Genomic DNA, 26,201 nt, shown 5'->3' on the forward strand with positions numbered 1-26,201 from the left:
AGCTCCTGAACAGGTGAGTGTGTTTACCTGCAGCTGCATCTGCTGGCTCTGAAGCGTCTCCAGGTGCTGCAGCGTCTGCTGGCTCCACCCCCTGCCCCCGCCCTCCCTGACAACAGAGCAGACAGTGATGTCACAGTACACCAGGTACCAACGCAGTACATTAATTAATCCAGCCGTCAATCCACGGGAAATTAACTACCTACAACTTCAGTGATGGCATTTTGTTAAGTTTTAAAATATTTTGCCTGCAACCTCCAATCTGTCAGCCCACCTACTGCAGAAGCTGCAGGATGGATGTGTGTGTGTGTGTGTGTGTGTGTGTGTGTGTGTGTGTGTGTGTGTGTGTGTGTGTGTGTGTGTGTGTGTGTGTGTGTGTGTGTGTGTGTGTGTGTGTGTGTGTATATACCTGTCAGCCTGCAGCAGTCTCTGTACGCCGTCCGCCAGCTGAGACACTCGGGCCTCCATGTCTGACTGAGCCTGCACACAAAAACAAAAACAAACAAATAAACAGCTGAACATAAACAGTACTGCAGTGAGTACTACAGGCAGTGAGTAGTACAGTAATGCAGTGTCCCTGCAGCTCATTGAACTGATCTCACATCAGGTTCACCTTGATGAGTGGAGCAGCAGCAGCAACAGCTGCAGCTGCAGCAGTCGCTGCTGCGTTGGTGGCGTCCCCTGGGCGACCAGAGGACAGAACCGCCTCGGTCCAGACCGCCGCCACACCTGCTGCATCATGGGAGCTCGGACGAGGAGCATCCTGGGGGTTTGTTGTGGTCTGGAGCGCCTTCGGGTCCAGCATCTGCACTCTGACCAGCCTCCTGTGGGGGGCGCTGTGAGAGCTGCGCAAGAAATACAGGCACGGACAGCAGGGAAAGGAGAGTCAGGACTTCAGGAGGAGGTTGCGCTAGAATGGATCGGCCAGAGGGATGCTATGTTGTCATGATTTACAAAAACTTTCCATAGGAATTAAATGAGAAAGTCACAGCAGCAAAGCGAAACAACCAACGGCAGCAGAGGAGTGTCCTGGCAGTTGATCCAAATATTTCCCTCCTTCCTTCTCTCACCGTTGTTTCAGAGCTGCCAGCACGAACCCACGACCTCCGGCTGCGAAGCGTGACGTCAGGAGCTCGCGACCTATGGGTGATGATGCAAGAAGAAGAGGGGTCAGTGTTGTGACGTCATGATTTGAGATGGCCAGTCTGGACATTCCCTTGAACCAGTCGAACCCTCACATCTCATGCCTGACTCTCTCTCTAGTAAAAGCCATCAATAACACAAAAATAAATGTAGTATATAATTTGATTAATGATATAATATGAAGCTTCTTTGACTTTAGTCTCATCTGTGGCTTCGCGAGCTGAAATCTGAACATCAGGTGTTTTGTTCAAGATGAATTTCTATGTATAATATAGAATAATCTGATGTCACTGGTTTTCAGAATCATTTGTAATCTCCCGTGGGGGTGTCGATGCTGTGACAGTAAATTCCCCACTGAGCTGAAAACTTTTAAGTAATGACGGATTGAAGTGATCAAGACCAACATAAGTCAGAAAAAGCAGAAAAATCCCGGTTGTTAACTCGTTAAAAAAAAACAAAAAAACATGGTAGTTTCAGCTCAGGTGTGCGATTCTGTGCTAGGTTATGTTTACAATAATACAACATATATGTATGCCATATCATATTTATTATATATAGGTCGTATTATCAACTATTAATCCTAAGGGGTAGACGAAAGGCTGTGGTTGTGAATGAAGGTGTAGACAAAAGGGTGTGGTTGTGAATGAAGGTGTAGACGAAAGGCTGTGAATGAAGGTGTAGACAAAAGACTGTGTTTGTGAATGAGAGTGAAAGTACTGTGCCAAACCAAAAGGTCACAGGAGGGGGTCGGCAACCTGTGGGGTCACATACTGTTGTTCTTTGAGGCATAAACAGGAACAGATGGCTGTTGCGAGGACTCCAGGGGGTGAAGGAAGACAACCACCACCTCGACCAATCAACAACGGATACATCAATACACATTACTTTTTGGTGTCTGGACTGTAAGAAGACTGGGTCAGGGAAAGTCAGGAGATCAGACTTTGTGAACTGACACATACTCTGTTGCGGTCAGGGAAACATAGTCTGGACCCAGAGCTCTGTAAACTGATTATTCTGTTGCTGTTAAATAAATATCTTGAAGCCTGACATCTTCTCCTATTGCCTCATTAAAGAACACGCAGGACTGGGGGCTGACACATATTGGCTTTGTACTAGCAGGAGCCCGAGTCCAACACATGTAACCAAATTCTCTGTCCCTCCTCCAAGAGCTCTTACCGGGCGGAGAGTCCGCTGCTGCTCGCAGGAGAGCAACGTCGTCGGGCTTCCGTCTTCGTTTCTGTCTGAGTTCCTGCCGCTCCGGAGTACCGGGCGTCCGGGGAGACGGAGGGCGGGCCGGGTCCCGCAGCTTCTGGACGGTTATCCGGACGGACCCGGGTCCCGGTCCGTGAGGGACCCGGGTGGAGCGGATCAAAACGTCCCCTGTGTCCGAGCTGCAAGAAGACTGATCCGGACTACGCAGCGTGTTTGAGGCGACCCGAGAAAACATACCGACAGTTTATCAACTCACATTTAAAAGAAAAAAAGGGTTGGTTTTTTTTTCTGTCAGCAAACAACGTTCAAACTTCCCGCTCCGCCAGTGTCCGGCCACAAACAGTAACTGGACGGTTAAAACTTGGTGAACAACGGAAGTCAGAGCGGGAATAATATGAAGTTAAAAAAAAAAAAAAAAAAAAGCATCTTAACTAACTTCAAAGAGGTGCCAGAAAGATAAAAGTGTAAAAAGAAAATCTCGAAACACAGCCAACTGTTGCTGACGACAAAACACCAAACTTCCGGCTTCCGCTTTAGACCGGATGTTTAAAAAGACAGATCTCTTACTAATACAAACAGTATTAGTAAGAGTTTAATTCAGTAAAAATACAAGAAAAGATCAACAACCAAATCGATATATCAGAGAAAGAATTTGGTGCCCCCTCTTAAAATAGGCGCTTATATATTTCTTCATAATTACCTGTTTAACTGATAAATCCTCCAAGTCGCATCGCCCCCTGTTGTTCGGAAGCTTTTTACAGATTGTTTCCATGGAAACAAGATGCTCACGTAACTAAAGTCTATATCAAACAAATGTGCTAATCATAATTAATAATAACTCATATTCTCCAAATATATATAAGTAAAGCTCTTCTGTTGTCCGAGTTTACAGTATATTTCTGGTTTTAGAAGGTGGGAACTTTATGTTGTTGTGCAATTGTAGCTTTCCGGAGGGTTTTTCAGGAGCACATTGAAATTGGTGATCTTTACTTTCGTCATCGTTTTGCTTTCAGGTTTTAATCTTGTTTTGATCTCATTCATTCGATCTGATTCGAATCACATTAGAATCATTAACACATTTAATTGTGAATTTAATTTTACGACTGTGTTGCTGTTTGTTGATTTCAAGTAAAAAAAATAAATAAATAAATAAAGTGTTGAATCTGCTGCTGTTTCTCTCTGCGCCCTTCAGTCCATTGCGGGACGCGTTTTCACCTCCAACACGAACCACAGGTAAAATTAAAACATACATTCCGTTTCTAATTCAATCTGAAACATACTGCTGCTGCTCGGAAACATGAGCGAGCACAGTTACAACATAAACCCGCAAAAATGTCATCGGAGGACGGAAACACGAAGCCTAGCGGGTGGCTGCCAGCGTGATGCTAAACTCGTTGAGTCCAGACCAGAGTGGAGGAAAAAAGTCCAATCTGAACGTGTTTCATCTGTTAGCATGTGTTTATTTATGAAGAATTTATCACAGTTTGTAAAAGAGCCGCTTTGTGTCTCTATTTACTTCAGCACTCTGTTTTTTTTATCAGCAGGCGGGTCTGTGAATCAGAGTTGAACGTTGAAATGGTGAATTTTTGAACGGAGTCTGGTGTGTGCTGATTTTTCTCCGTGTCCCCCTTCAGAGTCTGAATCATGGCAGTCCAGGTGTCCGAGTCTGACCAGGTCAAACAGGTAAGAGGTTTGTTTGAGTCTTTTCACATCTGGACCATTGGACCTGGTCCAGGTCTCTAAACCTCTACATCTGTGCTGTGTTCCAAATGGCCTATTTGTGTACTAACACTCACTATTTTGAGTGCATTCACACTGTCCAGTACAGAAAATGTCCAGTCAGTGCAGAACACTATTTGTTAGGTTACTACGGGAAGTACGTCATTTGGAACACATCAGTAGTGTTTTACAGGATCTTTTACCATTCGAAGATCATTTATGACAGGTGTTAAATTCCACCAAAGTATTGCTTAAACTCTGAACCTGTTTTCTGTAGGAGAAAAGTAATAATCTATAATAATGAATGTGAAAAGTGGTTTTTAAAATGTTTCCTGTGTTTTACTTTCAGTTTAAGGAGTTTCTGGGGACGTACAACAAGGTGACGGAGAACTGCTTCATGGGCTGCGTCAAAGATTTCACCACCAGAGACTTGAAGGACGAGGAGGTAAAAAAACAACCAGACAAACAGATAAAGTCAGCGATCCAAAGTCGAGCGGAGACGATTAGGATCATCCAATGTTTTTTTTAAACACGAATGCTAAAAAGTTGTTGCCATAGTCTCCATTTCAGTTTTGATGTTCACCGGCTTCATCGTTTATTCTTTTATCTACTACGGCGTCCCATTCACTGTTGTTTATTGGTTTTTGTTTGTTTGTGGTTCCAGGCCAGCTGCTCCGAGTCGTGTCTACAGAAGTATCTGAAGATGACTCAGCGGATCTCCATGCGTTTCCAGGAGTATCACATACAGCAGAATGAGGCTCTGGCGGCTAAAGCAGGACTGCTGGCACAGCCTCACTAAACTGGCCCGAAGAAATGACCTCAGAAGGCTGAGTGGAACTGGACCACGTCCAGGTTCAGGTCCAGCAGATCTACTGTCACCGTGAATAAAGACTGGAACTGCAGCTGATGACGTTTTGTTCGAGTTCGAATGAGCCGAAGTCCCGCCCCATGGCCAAAAGACTCAACCAACTTAGAAGCCCCGCCCAGTCACTATAAGGCCCAACATACTTGCGTTAAGCCCCGCCCCCCATACTTCCCCTACAGTTTTTGTTTGGAATGAGTTTCTGAAGCTCAGCTGGACACTGAATTCTTTCAAAACAATTTCTTTTTTTCATTTACAAAAACTGCAGACTAATCTTTTAACATGGGTGTTTCTTTGAATTATGAATGAAGATTTTGTTACCATTAAATATTGTCATGATCTGATTTCTCGAGTCGGAAAATAATATCCAACATTGTAAATTTAAGATTTTAAATCCAGTGGTGCAAAATGACTATATTTACTTAATATGTTTCTACTTTATATTTTCACTCAGAGCTTGCAGTTACTTTAACATTACATATAAAACTTTAAAAAAAACTACCAGCATTAATGAAGCTGTTAAAACGAACACATGAATGAATCGAATTATAATCTAGCAATATTATATTTATTGTCCTATATAATAAGTACTTTTACTTTGGGTACTTTAAGTAAATTTCTGAACGCAGCACTTCTATTTTGGAACAAAAAGTTACCTGTTGGAATTTCTTCCTTAATGGGACCATCAGTTGTGTTGGGTCGAGGTAGTGTCGGTACACCGCAAACAGCTTGTTCAACTACTTGCAGTCTTCCACACTACGGCACTCACCTAATTAAAGAGGAACAACAATCCATTATTACTAGCATTATTTTTCCAGTGCAAGTTTTTGAGAAAAAATACCTCTCATGGTGTTCCACAGGGATTATTTGGGTCCACTGTTATTTTCAACTTGGATTAATGACTTGCCGTGCGTTGTTAAAATACGCTGATGTCTGCTAAGGACACGACTTTACATCACCAGCTTTAGTGGAGTTGAGAGATAAATTAATACTAAAAGAGAAAGAGTTAAATTGGTATTTCACACACTGGCAAAACAGCAGCAGCAGTTATGGGGTGCTTCATCACAATACCTGGCCTCCATAATCACTGACTTAAACCCAGCTCAGACGGTTTGAGATGAGTCGAGGCGCCGAGGGGAGGAAAAGCAGCCAACAAGTGATGTGCATGTGTAGGAATTCCTTCTAAATAAAAGCATCCAGGTAACAAACTCATGAAGCTGATTAGGGGGTAAAGAGCAATAAAAAGGTTATCAAACATTTAAAACAGATTTTTTTTTTTTTTATGTGCAATGTGATTTCATTTGTGTCATTTCACAGTTCTGATATAATCATTGTAGAAATAAAGAAAAATCCTTGAAAGAGTCCAAACTCCTGCCTGCTGCTGCATTTACTAAAAAAAGACAAATAAATACAAGATATTCATAACCTGTTTATAGGTCATGTTATATTAGAAAGTATTCATTGCTGCACTTTCACATCTTTTTTTTTTTTTCCTCCTGATGAGAAACATGGAAATAAGTGGCTTCACAAGCTAACGAGGAGCGCCTGAACGCACCGTCGCCGCACCTGTTCAGGACTCTGAAATGAGAAGCAGCTGCAGAGTGGAAACAGATTTAAAAACTTTATTAGAAACAGAGCGCTGCTTGTTGTGCACACAGTTCCAGCATGGCTTCTGTTCTCAGGAAGAAGAGTGTGTGTGTGTTTCTGTATTTACAGCCGGCACTCTGGAACCGCCGCCGGAAAAAAACACCACATAGAAAAAAAAAAAAAAAAAAAACCCCGAAATAAAAACAACAACCAAGGAGTTGATAATACAACAGTACAAACAGTCTTCTCTTAAAAAATATTATAAATCATTCTTTACAGGCGTGTAAAATGTAGTTCTCAAATACATTGTGTGGTTTTATTCTTTTCTTTACTCAGAGCTTTTTTTCTTATGTACAAAAAACAAAACAAAATACACGGTTGAGGAGCCGTTAGTAGCCGTCTGTTCGCGCCGGAATCACACAGGAAACCAAAGAAGAAGTGCAGCAGAAAACCTCCAGAGCGACACCACTACGGAGCTCTGAGGGCCGAAGTACGGAAGATCAACTCCTCCAAAATTAGGACTTCAAATCAAAATCATTGAGTGGCGAGACGTAACCGTGACTCACACTCGCGACAAACTATTTTTAAAGCTCGACATTAATCTTCATCACCTTCGGCTGTTGTTTTATAAGATTCTGTTACATGTGCTCATAAGTGCGTTTTAAAGTCAAAGCAGTGAAATTTACAGTCACAATTTTCTGATCTTAAGCAAAAACATTCAATTTTAAATTGAAGTGACAACTTGGACTTTAAGATAATCATGAAAATGTATCTCAAAACTAAACTTAAGTGATAAAACATTTGATTTCAAGGGAAACTTGTGACTTTTTAGAATCTAATGAGGTTATGAAAATTATGAGAAACATGAAGTCAAAATTTAAAATAATTTTAATGACAAAAAAAAAAAGAGAAAAATCACGACTTTTTAAATGAAAATGAGACATACTGAATCACAGTTAAAGAGTTTGTAAATAACTTTAATTTTCTATGAGTAAATTAAAATGATCCGATATCAAATTTATAGCGGCAAAATAATCTGAAATAAGACACAAATAGCAAACTATTACATGAAAATGATAAATTTGAAACAAAAATTAGAGATTTGCTGGTAAATATTTGGACTTGGATGAGAATTTATATTTTTTATCATTCCTATAGTTCATATATTTTATGTGTTTTAATTATTGGCAGGAATGATCTTCCATACAAAGCCCACGATGCTTACCCAAAAAAAAAAAAGTTTTGTTCACGAACCCAATAAATATCTAAGGAGCTAGAGAAGCTTCAGTTAATTATTTTACACAAAAAAACAAAAGTACATCTACTAATATCTTGTTTCCTGTCCTGCTGTGATGTCAGAAACTTTTTGGGATTTTTTTTTTTTTCTTTTTGTGTTTTTACCAAAATAAAAGCTCTGATTTCATATAAAAAAGGACCAAAAACACTCACAGCAGGATGTAAAAAAAAATATTTTTTGCATAATGAGCTGCTTCAGTGACCTGTTTCTGTCCCAGCTTACAGGACCCCCTCCCCCCAAAAAATAAAAAAAAAATAAAATAAAAAAAAATAAAAAATAAAGATTACTTTAAATTAAGAGATGCAGAGCAAAAGCACTGAGGATGCACTGGAGGGAGGAAGGAAAGAAGGAGGGGAGGACGTAAGGAGGTGTGGAAGGACAGAAAAGAAGAACTCTGTGGCGGCGGAACAGACGGCGAGCAGATTTTTCTCTCATTTGTCTCCTCAAACAGGAAGTCAGTCTGTAGGCGAGGGGGCGGGGCTAAGAGCCACACCCTCCCTCCCCTCTCCCCCGTGCAGCCATATTTAGAGGAGCAATGGCGTTTCCCATCAGCCACTGCATCAGTCGAAGCTCACGGCTACAAACTGGAGGGACTTTAGTTAACTTTTTTTCTTCCCCATCATGCCCTCGGAGCTGGTGGAGTGGGCGGAGTCCGTGTCGGGAAAGGGGGCCGGGCTGAGCAGGATAATGTGGGCGGGGTCTGTGTGGGCGTGTCATCACCTGCACTCCACAGCCACGGTGTTCTGGGTGGGCGAGGCCGAGGACGGACTCATGCCCGTGTCCGAGGAGCCTGATGAGGTGGACGCCGTCGTGTTGGACACTGAGACAGAAGGACATACAGGAAGTTTAATAACTGACTTCACAATAAAATCCCCGCACGCAGTGCAGCAAAATGTAAAAAAACCCAAAAAACAGTCAGCCTCAAACCGTCCAAAACTTGAAGCAGCAACTACTTAAACTGCCTGTTATTTGTTATTTAAGCAAATTTCCAGCCGTTTATAACAAAGAATTTTTAATTAATATTAAAATATATCATTAATATTACATTATAATATTGAGAGAAACTTCTGCTTTCAGGGACAAAATGTTTAGATTTTGTATCCAATTATAAAACCGCAGATTCTCTGAATAAATGTTATTTACAATTATGTTTCAATATTTCCTGAAATATCTTCACTAATATATCTTAAAGTTACAACTACCAATTTTTAACATGCATTTTTTTGATTCATTGATTTTTTTCATCAACAAAGCAAACTTCAGAGTCAAATATGCATCTACAACCACCATACCACTGTTTTCATTATTGATTAATCTGCCCTTGATCTTCCAGACTACATGAGAAATTAATGAAATCATCTCCATCACAACTACAAACAGTCCAAAACTTTAAAAAATACTTAATTTTTTTTAACATTTATGAAGCAGACATTTTTTCACGTTACTTCTGGGAAAAAAATAAATAAACAACTAACCAATTACTTTACTTAATTAATTAATTAGTAGAAAAGCAACATTGAAGAAGCTGAAAAAAGTTATTGGGAATTTTTACTCTTGCTATGATGGAAAAATGGCAATCGACCGATTATTCAACATAGTTGTTTTTCTAGTTATTGATTGGTTTATCTCCAAGATAACTAATTAATCATCAATATATGACACGGAACTGTAAAAAAAAAAAAAAAAAAAGGTGCTTAATTCACAAGAATGTGTAAAAAGCAGCTCAGATATTTCGTTTCTTTTTAAAAAGTGAGTTGATGGGGAAGAACATGGGAAGATTTAGAAATATAGATCATAGCTAAAGTATTTACCGGAGAAAAATGATGCCTACATTTCCCAGCATCCCCGGCCGGTCCTACCTTCTCTTTCTTTCTTTTTTAGTCTCTTCCTGCGTCTGTCGATGGAGGCGACCTCCGACTTCAGGGTCATGTAGTATTTCCTGATCTCCTGCAGCTTCTCCTGCAGGAAGGAGATCCTCTCTGTGCTCGACATGCTGTCCAGCTCATCTGAGGAGGAGGAGGAGAATGAGGAGGAGGATGAAGACGAGGGGGTTATTTCTTGGCCCATATCTTTGTCTTCTAAAATTAAACATGTTTCTGCTCCAACAGACAAAACGTAAGCGTGGAAATGATTCGAAGTCTAAACGTCTTTAGATACGAGTTTCTCGACAGCAGCAGCTTCTGATCGTTGACGACACATCGTCACGGAATAGAGAACTCGTTTACCGTCAGGGATATAGCGCGTGTTCTCGAAGAGCCGAAAGATAAAAGGAATCAGCAGTCCATCAGTTCCTGCCACTGGGATTTATGCACCGCGGAAATGTTGCTATGGCAACGCTGCAGTGATCGTCGGCCCATATTTGCCTGCGGCGTCATCCCTGACGACCATTTCAGAGCCATTTATTTTAAAGCTAATGTAGTTGAAATAAAAAAAATAAAAAAAGGTCTTCGGCATCTTAAATAACGTTGTGACAGCAGCAGGACGTAAAAAAACACGTGTTTACCGAGCTGGAAGGTCCACTTGTAGGTTCGCTGAGGGGAGGGGAAGCTCGGCTTCTCTTTACTGTGAGAGGACGGAGACGACAGACTGGGACAGCGAGACTTCTGGGACTTGGACAGAGACGAGAGACGAGACTGGTCCTCGCTGTCGCTGCTGTGACCTGCGGAGAAGACGGACGAACGTTAACGACGGCCTCGTCTGCAGAACAGACCGAAAATTAAAGACGCTCGCTGTACACGGATCATTTTCTAAAGATGCGTTTAGCACACAGCGGTCAGTGACGTCATCACCCACCCGTGTGACCCGTCAGTGATGTCATCACCCACCCATGTGACCCGTCAGTGACGTCATCACCCACCCGTGTGACCTGTTGGCTCACCTGCTCCGTTCTTCTCCACCTTCCCCGGCATGCTCAGTCGCTTCTGGTTGCGTTTCTGTTTCTTGGCCGACGGGCTCGAGTTACAGTCCGTCATCCTCTTCTGACCTGAAGCGGGGGGAGGAGGGTCAAAGGTCACACCCATTACTCACAACACAAACGGACCAATCGGGCTGCGGCGTCGTTGTAGAGCTCCGTTTCTTACCTCTGTCCTTGTTCTCCTGCAGCGACAGCAGGGAGGCGGAGGACGAGGAGGCGCTGCCGGCATCGAACCCGGGACTGGAGTCTCCCTCCTGCTCCCCCCCCCTCGCTGGTCCCCGCTCCTCCTCTGCGGCACCCTTTGCCGGGTGGAGCTCTTCGGGGCAAGGAGTGGAGCTGGGAGTGGCGGCTGGGAAGAAGGGCGTGACCGGAGGCTGCGGGAGGTGAGAGAGGTGGGGGGAGGTGAGGGAGGCATGGAGGAGGTGGGGCAGCGTGGGCGGGGGTGGCTGCTGCTCCCTCATCATCAGCAGGAGGTGCTCCGGCGAGGAGACGGGCTTCTCCTTCTCGTCCGGGTCGTCCAGGTCCACCTCGTGGCAGACCAACGCCTCGGGGCCGATCTGCGGCTCCAGCTCCTCGGCGGGGGAGGGGCCGGGGGCCTCGGGAGCGAGGGGAGGCGTCCCAGCATGCACCTCTGGCTCCTTCACCGCTCCACCGGCGAGGCGCTCCTCCTCTTTTGGCGTCTCCTCGGCTGGGCGGGGCCACTCCTCCACCTTCGTCCCTCCCTCGCCCTTCCTCTCTGGGCGAAGGGGCGACGGGAGGTTTTTGGGGGAGGCTCCGGCGGCCATCTTGGGTGTGGCGGCGGGGGTTTTGGGGGAAGCGGCTTCCTCTGGTCTCCTGTCGGGGCGGAGCTTCTTCTCTGCCGCTCTCTGCTCGGCCGCCTTACGTTTGAACACTGCGCTGCTCCTCTCCTCAGGCGAGCCCTCCTCCTCGTCCTCGGTGGCCGAGTCGGTGTCGGAGTCGGCGGCGGGCGACTCGGGGGGGAGGCGCTGGGTGGGAAGGCAGTGGAGGACCACCATGGGCTCATCCTGTCTCTTCAGGACGCCACGAGGAGGAGAAGACAGCGCCGCCGTCTGCGGGGGGCTGATGGTGGGGGTGGGACTCAGAGTGTATGTAGGAATCGTGGGAGGAGTTTCAGAGCCGGTCTCCCTGTGGTTGGCCCTGCGACCTTTGACCCGGGGGGAGGACAGAGGCGTGGAGCGGTCGTCCTCCTCGGCTGCTGCCGGGGGAGAAACGGACACCTGCTGCGGCCTCTCGGCCTCGGCTGGAGGCGGCGTCCTGCTGGGAGACATTTGGCGGGGAACTTCCTGTCCAGGAGACATCTTGGTTTTGTCCAGGACAGACGCGGTCTTGGCGACCGGAGACATCTTGTTTTCTTTGTTCAGGTGAGCTGGAGACACTGCGTCCTCTCCGGCAGGCTCCTCCCCCTGCTCCACCTCCTTTTCTAATTGGCTCAGGACTTTGTCTGCTTTCTCCTGAGGCAGGCTGGGACATGGAGCTGCGGTAGCAGCAGGTGGCTGAGATGTTGTTGCCGTGACAACAGCGTTGTTGTTAGCAGGTGTCGGGACATCAGCGACCTCACTCTTTTCCTCCTGCTCCACCTCTTCCTCCTCCTCCTCTTCTTCTTCTTCTTCATCATCATCATCATCCTCCTCCTCCTCCTCTTCATCATCATCTGCCGGGCAGGGCGGAGCGTCAAGCCTCCCTCGCCACGGGGACGGTTTTTTGTCAGGCGGGTCCTCTGATTCGCTGTCGTCTGAGGAGTTCCCAGAATCCTCTGCGGGGTAAAAGAGGAAGTCGGTTATTGATCAGTGAACTGGATCAAATGACAGAAAACAGGAAGTGGAGGCGCTCTCACCGTTGGATGCCCGGTCCGAGTCGTACATGCCGGACGTCCTCCTGGTTCTCCTGCGAGGGGTGACTGCGGAGAGGACGACACGTCAGAGAGGAGGGGACGCACACGCACACGCACAACTATCCTGACACCTCAATCAGCAAATCAGTGGACTCGTCAGGTGCGACTCACTGTCTCCGTTGGCCATGTTGGGCGTCGTGTCCGTCCTCTTGCCGTTGGATCGTCCCTCGCTGCTCGGCGTTTTGGAGACGCTGCGTCCGGCCGAGCTGTTGGGCGTCGTCCTGATCTGAGGACGGCCACGCTTCGCTCCCGTCGGCTTCGGCACAGCTGGCTTGTCGTCGTCCTTCTCCGGCTCGTCCTTGTTCTGCCGGGAGGAGACAGACGCAGTCAGGACGGTGGTACAGGTCCTTTTTTTTTTTTCTACTTAACTTTTACTCTCCTTTAATGTAATTTTACATCCTGCCGTGTATTTCGGAGGAAACGCTGGCGTGCGCGTGTTAGAGCGGCTAAAAACGGATAGTAAGTCGAAATTCAGCGTTTCCCGCCAAAACTATTGGATGTTCTCAAACTGACGGTTTTAATCTACGAACTGTTCCCGTGGCGACGTCTCACCTTCATCTTCCTCCTCTGTCTCTTCTTTGTTCCTTTCTCAGTGGGCCAGATGATGCGGTCGGCCTTCACCCACTCATCGTACCTGCAGGTCAGAAACAGACTGTCAGACTCAAACCACCAGCAGGGGGCGTGGCCACCAAACCAAAGCATCTCAGCAGCTTGGTCACAATTACTCAAAACAAAATAAACCTGACTTTGACATTAGATGCTAGGATGTTTTATTTGTTACCATTTAATGTACTCCTTAATAAACTGTTTGACAGACACAATATATTTATATCTTCTTATTTAATTGGTACACAAAACTAAATTTTATTCACGATTATTGTATTATTTATGTGTTGCAGTTAAATTGCATGAATCTGAGGAACTGGGGGAGTTCTGCTAAATTGCCAACTCCTACAAATACTGTGGAGATTGTTTGAACATGTGCCAATTATTTTATTATGTAAATGATGTTGAGTCATTTTGTATTAATTTCATAATTTTTATTTGAATGATCAATATTCCATTTAATTTTTTATTTATGGTTTTAATTGAATTTATTCCCCATGGATGTCTCGCGTTCAGCGACAACAAACTGGTCACCTGTCAACCGATCACTGCAGAGATTAGTAAATTCTTTCACGAAGCGTGATGTAACGGGATTGTCCGCGCCCAAGTTCCACTGTGACCTTTGACCTCTGCGACCCCACACTGCGCCCCCGACCCACTGACCTGACGTTCCAGCCGAAGTAGTGAACGAGGTAGAACTGCTCTCCGTTGTCCACGTCCGTCTTCTTGATGTGCGCCTCGTAGATCTTCTGAGTCTTTCCTCTGCCGTACTTCACCCGGACCTTTGTCCCCGTCACCGAGTCTCCATCCTCTTCATCCCCACTCCTGATACACACACACACACACACACACACACACACACACACACACACACACACACACACACACACACACACACACACACACACACACACACACACACACACCATTTAACAGGAGGTGCTGAGCATGAAATCATTGGTCACAACAAAATCTTGCTTTTTGTAACAGGATTTGACATTTAAATATTTACAAAATATTTATCATAAATTAGACATTAAATATCATGAGTTGATAATTTTATAATCATTCTAAATTGTAAATCCATCTCACCTGTCTCCTCTCCTTCTCTCCACCTCGTCGTCATCCTCTTCGTCGTCCTCCTCGTCGTCCTCGTCGTCGGAGCCCTTGTCGGAGTCGTCCATTCTTCTGTTGCTGCGTCGCCTCACCTCCCGCAGCGGCTCCTCGCTGTTCTCCCCCGCTCCTCCAGGTCCTCCGTGTCCTCCGGGTCCCCCTAGTCCTCCGGGTCCTCCGAATCCTGCAGGTCCTCCCGGTCCTCTGGGTCCTCCGGGGCCTCCCGGGCCTCCCAGCCCTCCGGGTCCGCTTCTCTTCTCCGGTCGGGAGGACGGCTCTCTCTCTGCCTTCAGCCGACTCCCCACGCACCTCCTCCTCCCCTACGGCACACACAGGAGGAGTCAGTCCGGCCCCCCGGTTTAAACAGGAACGTCTCGCCCGCACAAACACGACGTATATGAAAGACGACGGTGTTTTCCTCACCCTCGGGGACGAGTGTCTCTCCTTCATCTCCTCCTTCTCGCCCTCGCTTTCTGACTCCGCCTCCTCCCTCTTGTTGTCAACGGGCTCCGCCTTCACCGTCGGGGAGGCTTTAAGCTCCGCCCCCGCTGCCTTCTGGCTGGCTGGCTTGGCGGCGGGGCGGGGGTTGTTGTGATGGATGGTTCTGAAGGTGACGGAGGCCGAGCGGCAGTACTCCTCGAAACCACACAGGTACCTGACGACACAAAAGAAAGGGTCAGAGGTCGACTGGAGAATATAAACTGTAATTATGAAGCCTTTGCAGGTAGTGCAGCTCTGTTATTATTCGTGCGCAATCCTCGATGACAGTTTATAAACAGGACATCACTTCCCAAAGCCATCCCCACTTCTCTTACTTCCTGTATGCCGTCTTCACGTTGTAGGACGCAGCGGAGTTGAGGATGGGGATCCCGAGGTCCATGTAGATCTGCTTCCACACGGTTCCGGACTCGATCTGAAACACCGAAAAAAAGAGAGTCAGCTCACACCCGGATATCGTTCCGTCGGCTGGTTGGACGGCGGAGCTCGTCGGTCTCTGGTCAGACAGCCAAGAGGTTCATCAGGGTCTCAGTCAAGTATGCGAAACCTTTCTTGGTATCATCACTCGCACGTCGGCCGCGCACTCAAGAGCAGCCTGATGCTCTTCGGTTGGTGGATGTTAAACGAACGGCGTTGCCTCACCTTGTGGTAGCCTCCCTGGTGGTAGACCAGCCGGAAGAGCTTGAAGAGGTTCAGGTCTTTGTAACCCAGCACGGGAGGCTTGTTGATGGGAGTCCCTGAAACGCAGAACCACAGACAAGACCATCTAAAATAAGAACAACGCTCCAGCTGTCAACGACATCATCTGATCCTCCTGCTGCTTCTCTGGGTTAATAAAAGACGTTTTAGTTTTTGGGTTAACTAGTCTTTTAAAACTTCCACCTGTCATGTCTTTTTACACCCGTGTGGTTGTGTCCCCCCCCCCCCCCCCCCCCCCCCCCCCCCCCCCCCCCCCCCCCCCCCCCCCCCCCCCCCCCCACACACACACACACACACACACACACACACACACACACACACACACACACACACACACACACACACACACACACACACACACACACACACACACACACACACACACACACACACACACACACACACACACACACACACACACACACACACACACACACACACACACACACACACACACACACACACACACACACACACACACACACACACACACACACACACACACACACACACACACACACACACACACACACACACACACACACACACACACACACACACACACACACACACACACACACACACACACACACACACACACACACACACACACACACACACACACACACACACACACACACACACACACACACACACACACACACACACACACACACACACACACACACACACACACACACACACACACACACACACACACACACACACACACACACACACACACACACACACACACACACACACACACACACACACACACACACACACACACACACACACACACACACACACACACACACACACACACACACACACACACACACACACACACACACACACACACACACACACACACACACACACACACACACACACACACACACACACACACACACACACACACACACACACACACACACACACACACACACACACACACACACACACACACACACAGTTTTGTTCGGGTCCAGGATGAAGTCCTGTCTCACCTCTGTCCTCCATGAATTTGTAGAGCTGTTGCAGGAAGTGGTCCCTCTCCTCCGGGTCGGGCTCCTCCTCCGGCTGGACAGACAGACAGACAGATGGGAGGACAGACAGGAGAAAAACATTTAACTTGTGTCAACAGCAATTATCAGATTTCAGCTAAAGCAAACTGTCAATCAAACTCTGGTTCATTCCGAATCCCGAGGTAGCTGTCAATCAAACTCTCACCTCCTCCTTTAGGTGTTTCTTCTTCTTCTTCTCCTCTTCTTCGTCCTCGTCGTCGTCGTCGTCCTCGCTCTCTTTCTCTTCGTCGTCCTCGTCCTCGCTGGTGGATGAGTCGAGGATCTGACTCATGTCCATCTTCCACACATCTGGAACCTCCCTGCTCCTCAGGAAGACCTGGGCCGCTTCGAAACCTGCAGCAGGAGGAAGAGGAGGAGAAGAGGAAGATAATAAGATTAGAAAAGTTGGCAAAAAACTTTGTATGAAAAAGAAAAATGCAGAAGAAGAGTCTGGTGGCAGGTCAGTCGGTGCCCTGGTGCATGGTGGGAGTTGAAGTGCCTCACCTTTTCTGCTGGAGAACTCAGTCTTGGTGATGCTGATGTAGCTGACGATGTGGACGTGTCTCCTCACTACTGTGCAACTGCAGGAACAAACAGGAGGAGGAGAAGGAGGAGGTGGGTGAGTTGAAGCTTATCTGATTGTGATCCAACTATTGATCAGAGATCAATCAGTGTCCACATAGACACCAGGCTCTCATCAGGTGTTTTTTCATATCAGATCCAGATTTTAGAGACACATTCATACAAATGATTTGATACATGTTTAAAATTGACTGATATTTGAATGGACTTTGGTGTGCATTAAACACAAACACATCCACGTTCATCATCAGTGTTCACACCTGCCTGTAAACTTGTGAAAAAAATAAATTAAAAAAAATACTGGGTATTTGTCAGGTGGGACATGTTTCTATGACGCAGAACCGGGACTCTTGACGTTTCCATGGAAACACACTCAACAACAATAAAAAAACAAAAAACAAAGTGAACTCACAACTTGCCGTCGCAGAACGACCTGACCAGACACTGATCCTTCTTTACCACCAGCTCATCGTTACAGCTGGGAGACACCACCTGCAGGACAGACACACACCTGCATGAGTTCCTCTGCACCACTGTGTTAACACATTTATACCGAGCTGAAAGGTGTATTTTTAATTTTCTTAGGAATATTTTAGCTTCTCCAACAGAATCAAATTTCTCTGTACAGACTGTACATGTAAACACCCCTTTAACAATGTTTCCTGCTTGTTTTATACTCGCTAACGTGCCATTTCAGGAATGCCATGTTTATCTTCCACATAATCGGAGACTTTTTTTTTTCCCCCTGCAGAGGTCAGTATTGGATCGGGCACTTGGCGGTTTCCGTTTTGTTTACCAGAGCTAGGAACCAGCTGCTGGACTCCTCCTCGTGCTCGATGCTGCAGACTTTCCCCAGTAGCTCGTCGTTGAGCCTCCTCCTGTCGTCCTCCTCATCCTCGCTGGACGAAGACTCGTGCTCCTCGTCGGCCCTGAGACGCAGGACAGACAAATCAGGAGTCTCGTTCACAGTGCACAGGAAGTGACTGACATAGATGGTTGAAGTCTGATTTTAAAGAGATGGATTTATCTGATTCACCAAAATAAAAGCTGAATTTACACCCATGTTGCCGTGGTAACAATCAGCTGTGTTTGTGCTAAAGGAAGGACGAGACTCTATCTTTGCCTACACCCAATTTAATCATTTCATTTTCCTCTATCTAACAGCTAAAAGTCTGATTAAGATTAAAAAGCCTCCCAGGAGTGCAGCTGTAAAGTCACAGTCACACGTCTCAAGACTAGAAACAATATCAAACAGCCTTTGTGGGTTTTAGGCGTTCTTATTCAAGTCTTTTCCTGCTTTCCTTTTTATATTTTTTACTTTTTCCCCCTCATGGCTTCTTGTACTGTAGATTCTCGCTGTTGTAACGCGACAAAGCGTTTCATTGCGAAAATGAAGAGCACTCACACAGCCTGGGACGAACGCCGTCCACCGCGGTTGGACTTCTTGCCGATGACCGGGGTGCCGAAATGCTCCGGGTTGGTCAGCGGCAGCTGGTCCAGCGTCTGCGTGAGAGCGGAGCGAGCGTGAAACGGGTACATCGGAATCTTCAAGCACTCGAGACAATTTCAGGAATTTTAAGGGGTCGAGTGACTCTCAGGAGGAAGTCGCGGTCCCTCGGTCAAACGACTCACCTCACTCTCGGCGAAGTGCCTCTCTCCCTTCAGACACAGGGACGTGCGACGGAGAGTCTTCTCGTCTCCGTCGTCGAACACTGAAACGCACAGAGTTCAGGTCAACCGGACGAATCAAACTTCGCTCCCTGACTCCTCGCAAAGGCCTTACTTTGACAGAATTTTCAGTTTGACGGGTTGTGCGTGTAACTGGCAGCAGATTGGTCAGACAGCCAAGAGAAAATGTGACATCACATGATATCATCAGCTCATTGAGCGAAACCTTTTCTCAGCATCATCATTCCTTCCCCGACAGCCACCTGAAAGACGTGATGCCGTTGGTCGTGCCAACGTTTGCGCTCTGCTTCTGGTATAAGGGGCAGATTTGTTTGTTTTTTTCTTCTAAAAATGTTAAGCTCACTAACTGGATGTTTCTACCCAGAATGCACCTGGGGGAGGTGGAGTGCACAGTTAACTTTATGTACCAAAGCATGAAGCTTTGATTTATTTAATTGAAGAACGGGACGTGTTGTAACACACTTGTTAATAATTTGTCGGGATGATTCAAGAAGTGTGACAGAGATGGAAGAAACTCCTCCAACTTCACATCTCTGTGTGAATCAACTTCTTCAACCTGTATTTATTGAAGGTTGTTTTACTGGAGGCCGAGTTCGGTATTTTTCACAGCCGACACGCAACGTTCAGCCGCTTCTGCCTGTGACGGTCGGCGGAGCCGAACGCTGGGAGAGATGTCGATGTCGTGTGCGAGTAACGATCGGCAGCAGACTCACCCACGGTGTAGAGGCTGGCGTCCGTCAGCTTACCGATGACGGCCTCGCTGCAAAGACCCTCGTTGGTCTTCACCTCCACAGTGGAGCCCACCTGAAACACACACACACACACACACACACACACACACACACACACACACACACACACACACACACACACACACACACACACACACACAGAGTCTGGCAACTGCAGCAACTGGACTTTGTACGATAGGGTGGATGTAAAAGTTCACGCTGTTCCGGCTGGACGAAGCGCAGCACGGCGATGTGCTCGGAGCATGAAGAAGCAATCTTGAGTGTCACACGTTTGTCTGTTTGTTTGTTTGTTTGTTTATGACTACTGGTGCGTATGAAACAATGTGCGATGACATTGTTGAACTGAAACTTGACCAGAAAGCGCACATCGCAATTTGAGTCACATCTTTTGTGGGGGGAGAGGGACGGGGACGGAAAGAAGACGCAGGGAGCCAAATCCGGTGAGTGAGGTGGTGCGCCTGGTTGCTCCCGACCCGACGCAGCATCTTCAGTCTTACGCTGCGACATTCTGCCCCCGCAAAATGTGACATACGGACTCCGTCCAGGTCCGCGGGTGAAATCGTAGATGTTCACGTACCGGTGGTCACAAAAAAAAAAAAAAAACCTGATGATGATCAGGAGACGCAACTTGGGAGTATTTACTCACGAGAGTTATTGCTTCCTCTGGTTCTGTGCACATCACTGTGCTGCAGTCTCTGAACTTTGTGATCCACGATTGGTTCTACTTTAATCAAATTCATTTCCAGTTTGTTTTTTTTCTGTCGGGCTGCAATCAACAGCTTTTTTCATTGTCAATTGTATAACAGTTAATTTCTTCCCATTTGAGAAAATAACTTTTCAGTCTCTTTCAACTGATGACCGAGTTGATCATTTCAGCTGCAGAGCGCTGGTTGGTTTCTGCGTGTAACTGTTAAATTAAAAGCCTTATTTAATTATTTTTTTTTGCCCTCTTTGTTTTCAGGCTTCAGCTTTTGCTTTACTCGTAGCGTACAAACACAAAAAGTTTCAATCTGAAAATGTGAGGATTTCACTAAACTGCTGCATTAAAAAAAAAAAACAAAAAACAGAACAAAAACATGCAGTAATGACACGTCACCGTCTTACCCTCAGAGGTCCTTTGACCTGGTCGTCCTGCACCACCTGGGACGTGCTGTCGCTTTTCAGAGTCACCTGGAGACACAAGAGGAGGGTCCACGTGTTTACAGCCCGACATGATTTCCCATGGAGGAGACAGGAAGTGATGAAAGACGAACGGCTAGAAAAATGTAGGGAGATTTCTCCAAGTATAAGAAACACTAAAAACAGCTTGTTCTTTCTGTCCCGAATAGACAATCTGAAAACACCTCCCCCCCCCCCCCCCCTCTAGGTGTAGACAGCAGCGTGTTCATCTGATTGATAACAACGGTTGTTGTTTTTTTTTTTCAAATATTGATTTCTTGTTCAAACTTTAACCGTCACTGATTTACCGGAGGCAGCGGATTGGTCAGACAGCCAAGAGAAGTGCGTGACATCACACGACATCGTCAGATCACTGAGCGAAACCTTTTTCTCAGCATCATCATTCCTCTACCGACAGCCAATCGCAGCGTCTGCAGTCGTTATTGTCACAGTGATAAGAAAGGACCGTTTGAGGCCTCGGACGGACAGAGACGGAGACGGACAAGACTAAGGAGGACAGAGTGGACGCCTCGGCAGAGATCGGCCGTCCACGAGGCGTCTTGCCGTCCACCCGGTTCCTGCGGGCCTTACCTTGACCTTCACCATGCGTTTTACGGTCTTGATCTTGGCCTCGCAGAAGGCTCCTCTGTACTTGGCACTGACATCTGTCCCCACTGTCAGGTAGGCAGGCTCGTCGGCTGCCTGCAACACACACACACACACACACACATCATCAGAGCGGGCGCACGCACACGCACACACCGACCCAGCATGCACTGCAGCAGGTCTGAGGTCTGGTTTAATCCAGATTTATTCGGTGACGGTTTCTCTTGTACAGTCGGTCATTTTCTCAGAAGCTACGTTTTAACGCTTGGTCACTGCCCCAGAGTTCAGTCCTGGTCCCGAGTCCGAGACCAACAGATTTTGAACTAACCACTTCGGACCAATCACAACAGCCTGATCCCAGACGTCACTCAGAGGTGGCAGGTTTTATTGCAGAGAGGAACCAAAACTATTTAGAGGTCTGGAGATCGTTCCGACGGTGAGCTCGGAGCACTTCGCCGGCCGTCGTGCCTGTTTGGCGTCTTAATTCTTCGCTTCGTCTCCATTCACTTCTGAATCAGGGACGACGAAAACATTCAAGAGTCGTAGCTCAGAAGTTCAGCTCACCGCGAACAGATTTGCTTGTTTGGCGTTTTAATGCATTTGTTCACGTTATTAATGCGTCGTTGCTGACCGAGAGCAAAGATGTTCTGGTATTTCTACAAAGGGTCAATCAAGAAGTTCAGAGACGGTTTGAATGTCGTGCAGCACAGTCGCATGCACGGAGCAGGAGGCAGCAAGAACCTTCACGACCGAGTGTTACAAGTTATGTTACTTGAGCAACATCAGCACCTGAGTTGCACACGTTTTTGTGACCGCTGGAAGGTAAACATTTGTGATTTCAACACGGACCTGAAACTTGAGCCGAGAGCGCACATCAAATTTGTGTCAAACTCAGGAAGTAAGAAGGAGAGATCCTTGAAATGCTTCAGAGAGTCTCCGGGCCATGAAGCCATGTGTTTATTTTGGTGACGTGTGTCGAGGGGCAAAACTCTCTCTGCCAAAGACCGAAGAAAGACATAACAAAAGTGTTCAACGTGGGTTTTGTACTTGGGCCGATACCTTTTTCACATTACAACTGCTTCCCTTTGGCGATATTATTAAGAAGCAGTGACATTCGCAGGTGTTGCGCACCAGGAATTTTTACCACACAGTCAGACTGTCAACACCGAGTTCTACGGTGACGTTGTGGGAAAACGTTCGGTGCAAGCGGCCTGTAGTGCGACACGATGGCAGTTTGGTCCTCCAACATGACGACACCACTCGTTACCACACGCTGAAGCGTTTCAAAAGATCTCCCTCAGCAATTTCCAAGAGTTTGACACAAACTCTGATGTTTCTCTGCTCAACTTTCTGGTTCGTGGTGGAAGTGCGAATGTTCTTGTACCGGCGGTCACAAAAAGGTGTGTAACTCAGGTGCTGATGTAGATCAAGAGATGTAACTTGGAATACTCACTCGTGAAGGTTATTGCTTCCTCCTGCTCCGCTCAACAGGAACAGCATCTGAATTGTTTGATCCAAAACTCGTACATCTTAGTAACAGTCAGTGCCCTTTTTCCTCAAACAGAACTAAAACTTTGACAAAGCCCTTGTTCCTCTGTTTTGCTGCCAAGGAACTTCTATCTCTGGTAACAGACTTTCATTTACAGCTGCCATCTTTGTTTTTGGATTTTACTGCAAAGACTCACCGTCTTGAATGATCCAATCGGAGTGACGACAAATGAATGTTTGTGTAAGCAGCAGGATTATAGCTGCAGCTAATGATTATTCTCTGGATTAAATGTCAGAAACCTTTGTTATAGTTTCCCACGGCCTAACATGACAATTTAATATGGTTTGATTGTCAGATTCTTGTTCTAAAACCAGAAGATTTTAGTTTTCCACCATACATGACAAAGCAGAGCATCATTTGTGCTGGAAAACTGTCCCTAACAGTGACTATATGTCAACCAGATCAGTCGACAGAGTGAGGACGTGATGTATTTCCATTTAAACTGATGACAACAGTCTGTTTTATGAAGCTGATCCACTGGACGCAGACGGGTCTCCGAACAGAAAAGTGATCCGGAGCTGGTTCCAGCTGGATCTCTGTACACATGGAGCTGAGAGCAGGTCAAACACTCACCTTCATCTCGTCGGCTATTCCAGGGAGTCCAGCTCGACAGATTTCGGATCACTGGAAGACACAAACAGAGCAGGAGACGGGGTTAAAGTTGGCGGTGGCATAGAGGGCGTACAGCGGGCAGAGAGTCAAACTGTCCGGAGACAGGAGACCGAGGCGAAGCTAACCAACTAGCCGTGTTAGCTCAGGCATTCTTTCCTGGCTCGGTGCGGCCCCCTCCCTCCTCCTCCTTCTTCTCCTCCTCCTCCTCCTCCTCCCTGCCCGAATCAGATCTAATATGTGGCACAAACACTTAACTTCTCCAGCGACGTTTACTCCCGCTGACCGTGGAGCCACCGGCTACTTGTGGGCTGGATGAATGCTGTCAACGGGTCGGTGAGGGGTGAGCGGCGCAGCCGCTGGAGAGAAGCGTCGCTTCCCGCTCCGCTCCCAGCTCAACCGACTCACGTCGCCATCACAGCTCGCCATGTCAGCTAGCTCGGCTAACTTTAACACCACCACCGCCGCCGCGCCCCCCCACCCCCCACCCCACCACCAAAAAACGCCTGCTTAGGTACCAGCTGCTGGAGGAGGGGAAGTCTCCTGCTAAACAACCAAGCCAGAACAAAGTCCGGAAAGCGGGTGGACCGAGTGGGCTTCACTTCGTTCTCCGGTCCGGAGCTAAATTTGGCTAGTTGGCTAACTAGCGACTCAACTAGCTGGTTCGTGTCTCACGGGGCGATTTAAAGCGTCCACTCGCGGCGGAGCAGCGTCGACCCGCCGCCACACGAGCTCCGTCTGTTCCCAAAGACAAACCGAGTTTCCGTTCGATGGAGACTCGGAGACATTCGACGGAGGCTGCCGCGGATTTATTTATTTAATACGCGGCTCGTCCACAAAGGCGCCGGAGCTTCACATTTCTTCACTGCGAAAACAGCCGCCTGCCATTCAATCCACCGCCGCTCCGCACAGCAGCCACCGGCCGCCCCACTGACATCCAGCCAGCTCCCTGCCCGCCACTCGCCGACCCGTTCAACTGCTCAAAAACGTGGTTCGGTTTCGGACAGGATATGAAGGTTTAGTACTTACATTTACGAACGACGGTGCTTCTCTCTCGCTCGGGCTGCGAAGCGATTCACGAACAACAAGCTGTTGAGCCCAGAGCTGTGTTTCCCGACCGGCGATTGGCTGCGATGACAGCGGTAGTTGCAACAGAGAAATCTGATTGGTGGAGCGATTCCCCGATTTCAATAGGACGTACCTCAGGCGGCGTTGCTATTGGTCGATACGAACGCGGCGCCACGAGGGAAATGACGGCAACTGCTGGCTAGATGTCCAACCAGAAGCCAGTTTGAATAAAAAAAATACCGTTGGTGTTGACTATTGGCCACAAGCGTTTAGTTCCCAGCACCGGTGCTTTTTTATTGGCTGAGCGGGCTTCCTCGTCTGCAACGACATACGTGCTTGTAGAGCATCACACCAAACTCTATTCAAAAATCCTCCGAATTAATATTACCTTGTTTATCGACGAAGCTACAAAAGTAGTGAAAAATAGCAAAACACATTTATGCATTTCGACAATATTTGTTCCCAAAGCACCTGACTATTTACATGAACTCTAAGCAATCACATTCAGTCGTCTGGTTTGCCTTTGCTTTACATTTGAGTGCTACTGAGCACACACAACCGGAAAGAGCGGTTTACTGATGTACTGAAGTTTAGTTTCTATTCATACACGAGCTGTTTGCTCTATGACATGCATGCCGAAATTAAGACCGGCTATGTTGCCTCTGTTAACCGCCTTTAATTTGGTTCCAAGACGTCAATAATTCACAGAAAACGTCTGCAAACATTCAGTGGACACTTTTTTTAAATGAAGTATGGCGCTGCGGTTTCCATATGTGGGACAACGTCACGTATCAGGGACCGTGTTCAAGCAGGCTTCACAACAAAACGCTGCACTGGGTTTTTTTTCCCAGCACAAAGGTTCAATGACTGGGCTGGACCAGCGAGCCGGACCGGAGCAGGGGGCGGCGGGGACGCGTTACCGGAGAATCGCTGGGACAAACGGCGGTTGTCCGAGGTTGCTAGGCTGAACACGGTGGATGATTGTGGCGCCGTTTGTAAAGAGTGGGCGGGAACTTTATGGCCTTGACGTCACAGGAAGACAGTGACGAGCGAAGCCATATAAGTCACGTTTGTTCCCGGGAAAGTGGAGGTTCTCTCTAAACAACAACAAACAAACACAAACATCAAACGCAAGGGTGACAGTTGACCATTACACCGCCACGTGCTGGAGGAAGTACTCAGAACACATTAGTAAAAGCAATGAAAGGAAAAATTAGTCCTTCATTCACTGTTACCTAAAGGTGTCAGAGCAGAAAAAAGGTTTTATCTAATATTGTTGATATGATCAGCTAAATGCAGATTGTTTTCATGATTAATAGATCAATTAATAAAGGAAACACAACATGCTGGTGTCCAGGGTGACATGTCATGTTAAATGTCTCATTTTGTACAAAAACACAAAATATTAAATATTATTATTACACAAGAGATTTAAACCAACTAATGGTCTGCATTTACTTGTACAAACAACTATTAAAAAGTTGTTTAATAATGTGGCATGTTAGATCGCTACATTAGGTGAACACTGAAGGTAAAAGCAGCATTTCACTGCTGTAGTG

The 26,201-nt window shown here is 46.9% G+C and overlaps 3 protein-coding genes and 1 non-coding gene across 8 annotated transcripts in view; 1 reads left to right on the forward strand and 3 right to left on the reverse strand.

Moving 5' to 3' along the window:
• Nucleotides 1-2,707, reverse strand: part of kiaa0586 (KIAA0586 ortholog) — a 32,250-nt gene extending 29,543 nt beyond the window's left edge. For both annotated transcript variants that reach the window (XM_069717099.1, XM_069717098.1), the window contains exons 1-5: nt 2,317-2,707; nt 1,068-1,137; nt 611-842; nt 407-477; nt 28-106 (exon numbers count right to left, since the gene is read on the reverse strand). In XM_069717099.1, coding sequence (XP_069573200.1) covers nt 28-106; nt 407-477; nt 611-842; nt 1,068-1,137; nt 2,317-2,587 — 723 coding nt within the window. In that variant the 5' untranslated portion in view covers nt 2,588-2,707. The remainder of the gene's footprint in view (nt 1-27; nt 107-406; nt 478-610; nt 843-1,067; nt 1,138-2,316) is intronic.
• A 777-nt stretch (nt 2,708-3,484) lies between these two features.
• On the forward strand, nt 3,485-5,277 carry timm9 (translocase of inner mitochondrial membrane 9 homolog). Its single transcript, XM_069717069.1, has 4 exons — nt 3,485-3,585; nt 3,987-4,035; nt 4,421-4,516; nt 4,736-5,277. The coding sequence occupies exons 2-4, from the start codon at nt 3,997-3,999 to the stop codon at nt 4,868-4,870; spliced, it is 270 nt and encodes an 89-aa protein (XP_069573170.1). The 5' UTR covers nt 3,485-3,585; nt 3,987-3,996; the 3' UTR covers nt 4,871-5,277.
• A 3,134-nt stretch (nt 5,278-8,411) lies between these two features.
• arid4a (AT-rich interactive domain 4A) lies at nt 8,412-25,738 on the reverse strand. Of its 4 annotated transcripts, none has more exons than XM_069717075.1 (25): nt 25,563-25,738; nt 23,539-23,589; nt 21,402-21,512; nt 20,757-20,822; nt 19,614-19,704; nt 18,844-18,923; nt 18,617-18,714; nt 18,008-18,140; nt 17,624-17,703; nt 17,134-17,210; nt 16,796-16,983; nt 16,573-16,645; nt 15,503-15,597; nt 15,178-15,275; nt 14,786-15,017; nt 14,342-14,682; nt 13,913-14,074; nt 13,196-13,277; nt 12,755-12,947; nt 12,587-12,649; nt 10,898-12,505; nt 10,696-10,800; nt 10,321-10,476; nt 9,677-9,823; nt 8,412-8,637 (listed from the first exon to the last, which is right to left on the reverse strand). In XM_069717075.1, exons 2-25 carry the CDS (start codon nt 23,542-23,544, stop codon nt 8,534-8,536), a joined length of 4,389 nt encoding a protein of 1,462 aa, XP_069573176.1. In that variant the 5' UTR covers nt 23,545-23,589; nt 25,563-25,738; the 3' UTR covers nt 8,412-8,533. The 4 variants fall into 4 exon arrangements, with proteins under 4 accessions (XP_069573176.1, XP_069573174.1, XP_069573175.1 ...); XM_069717073.1 differs by lacking the exon at nt 25,563-25,738 and adding an exon at nt 24,604-24,692; XM_069717074.1 differs by lacking the exon at nt 25,563-25,738 and adding an exon at nt 23,833-23,997.
• LOC138631905 (small nucleolar RNA SNORD53/SNORD92) lies at nt 19,044-19,129 on the reverse strand. The gene has a single exon (XR_011311764.1). It is a non-coding gene; the product is annotated as a small nucleolar RNA SNORD53/SNORD92 (small nucleolar RNA).
• Nucleotides 25,739-26,201: the final 463 nt, after the last annotated feature.

The sequence above is a fragment of the Brachyistius frenatus genome, unplaced genomic scaffold, assembly GCF_029030835.1.
Source record: "Brachyistius frenatus isolate BFR_SWC_R1_liver_20210118 unplaced genomic scaffold, ASM2903083v1 Contig_168, whole genome shotgun sequence".
Classification (NCBI taxonomy): domain Eukaryota; kingdom Metazoa; phylum Chordata; class Actinopteri; family Embiotocidae; genus Brachyistius; species Brachyistius frenatus.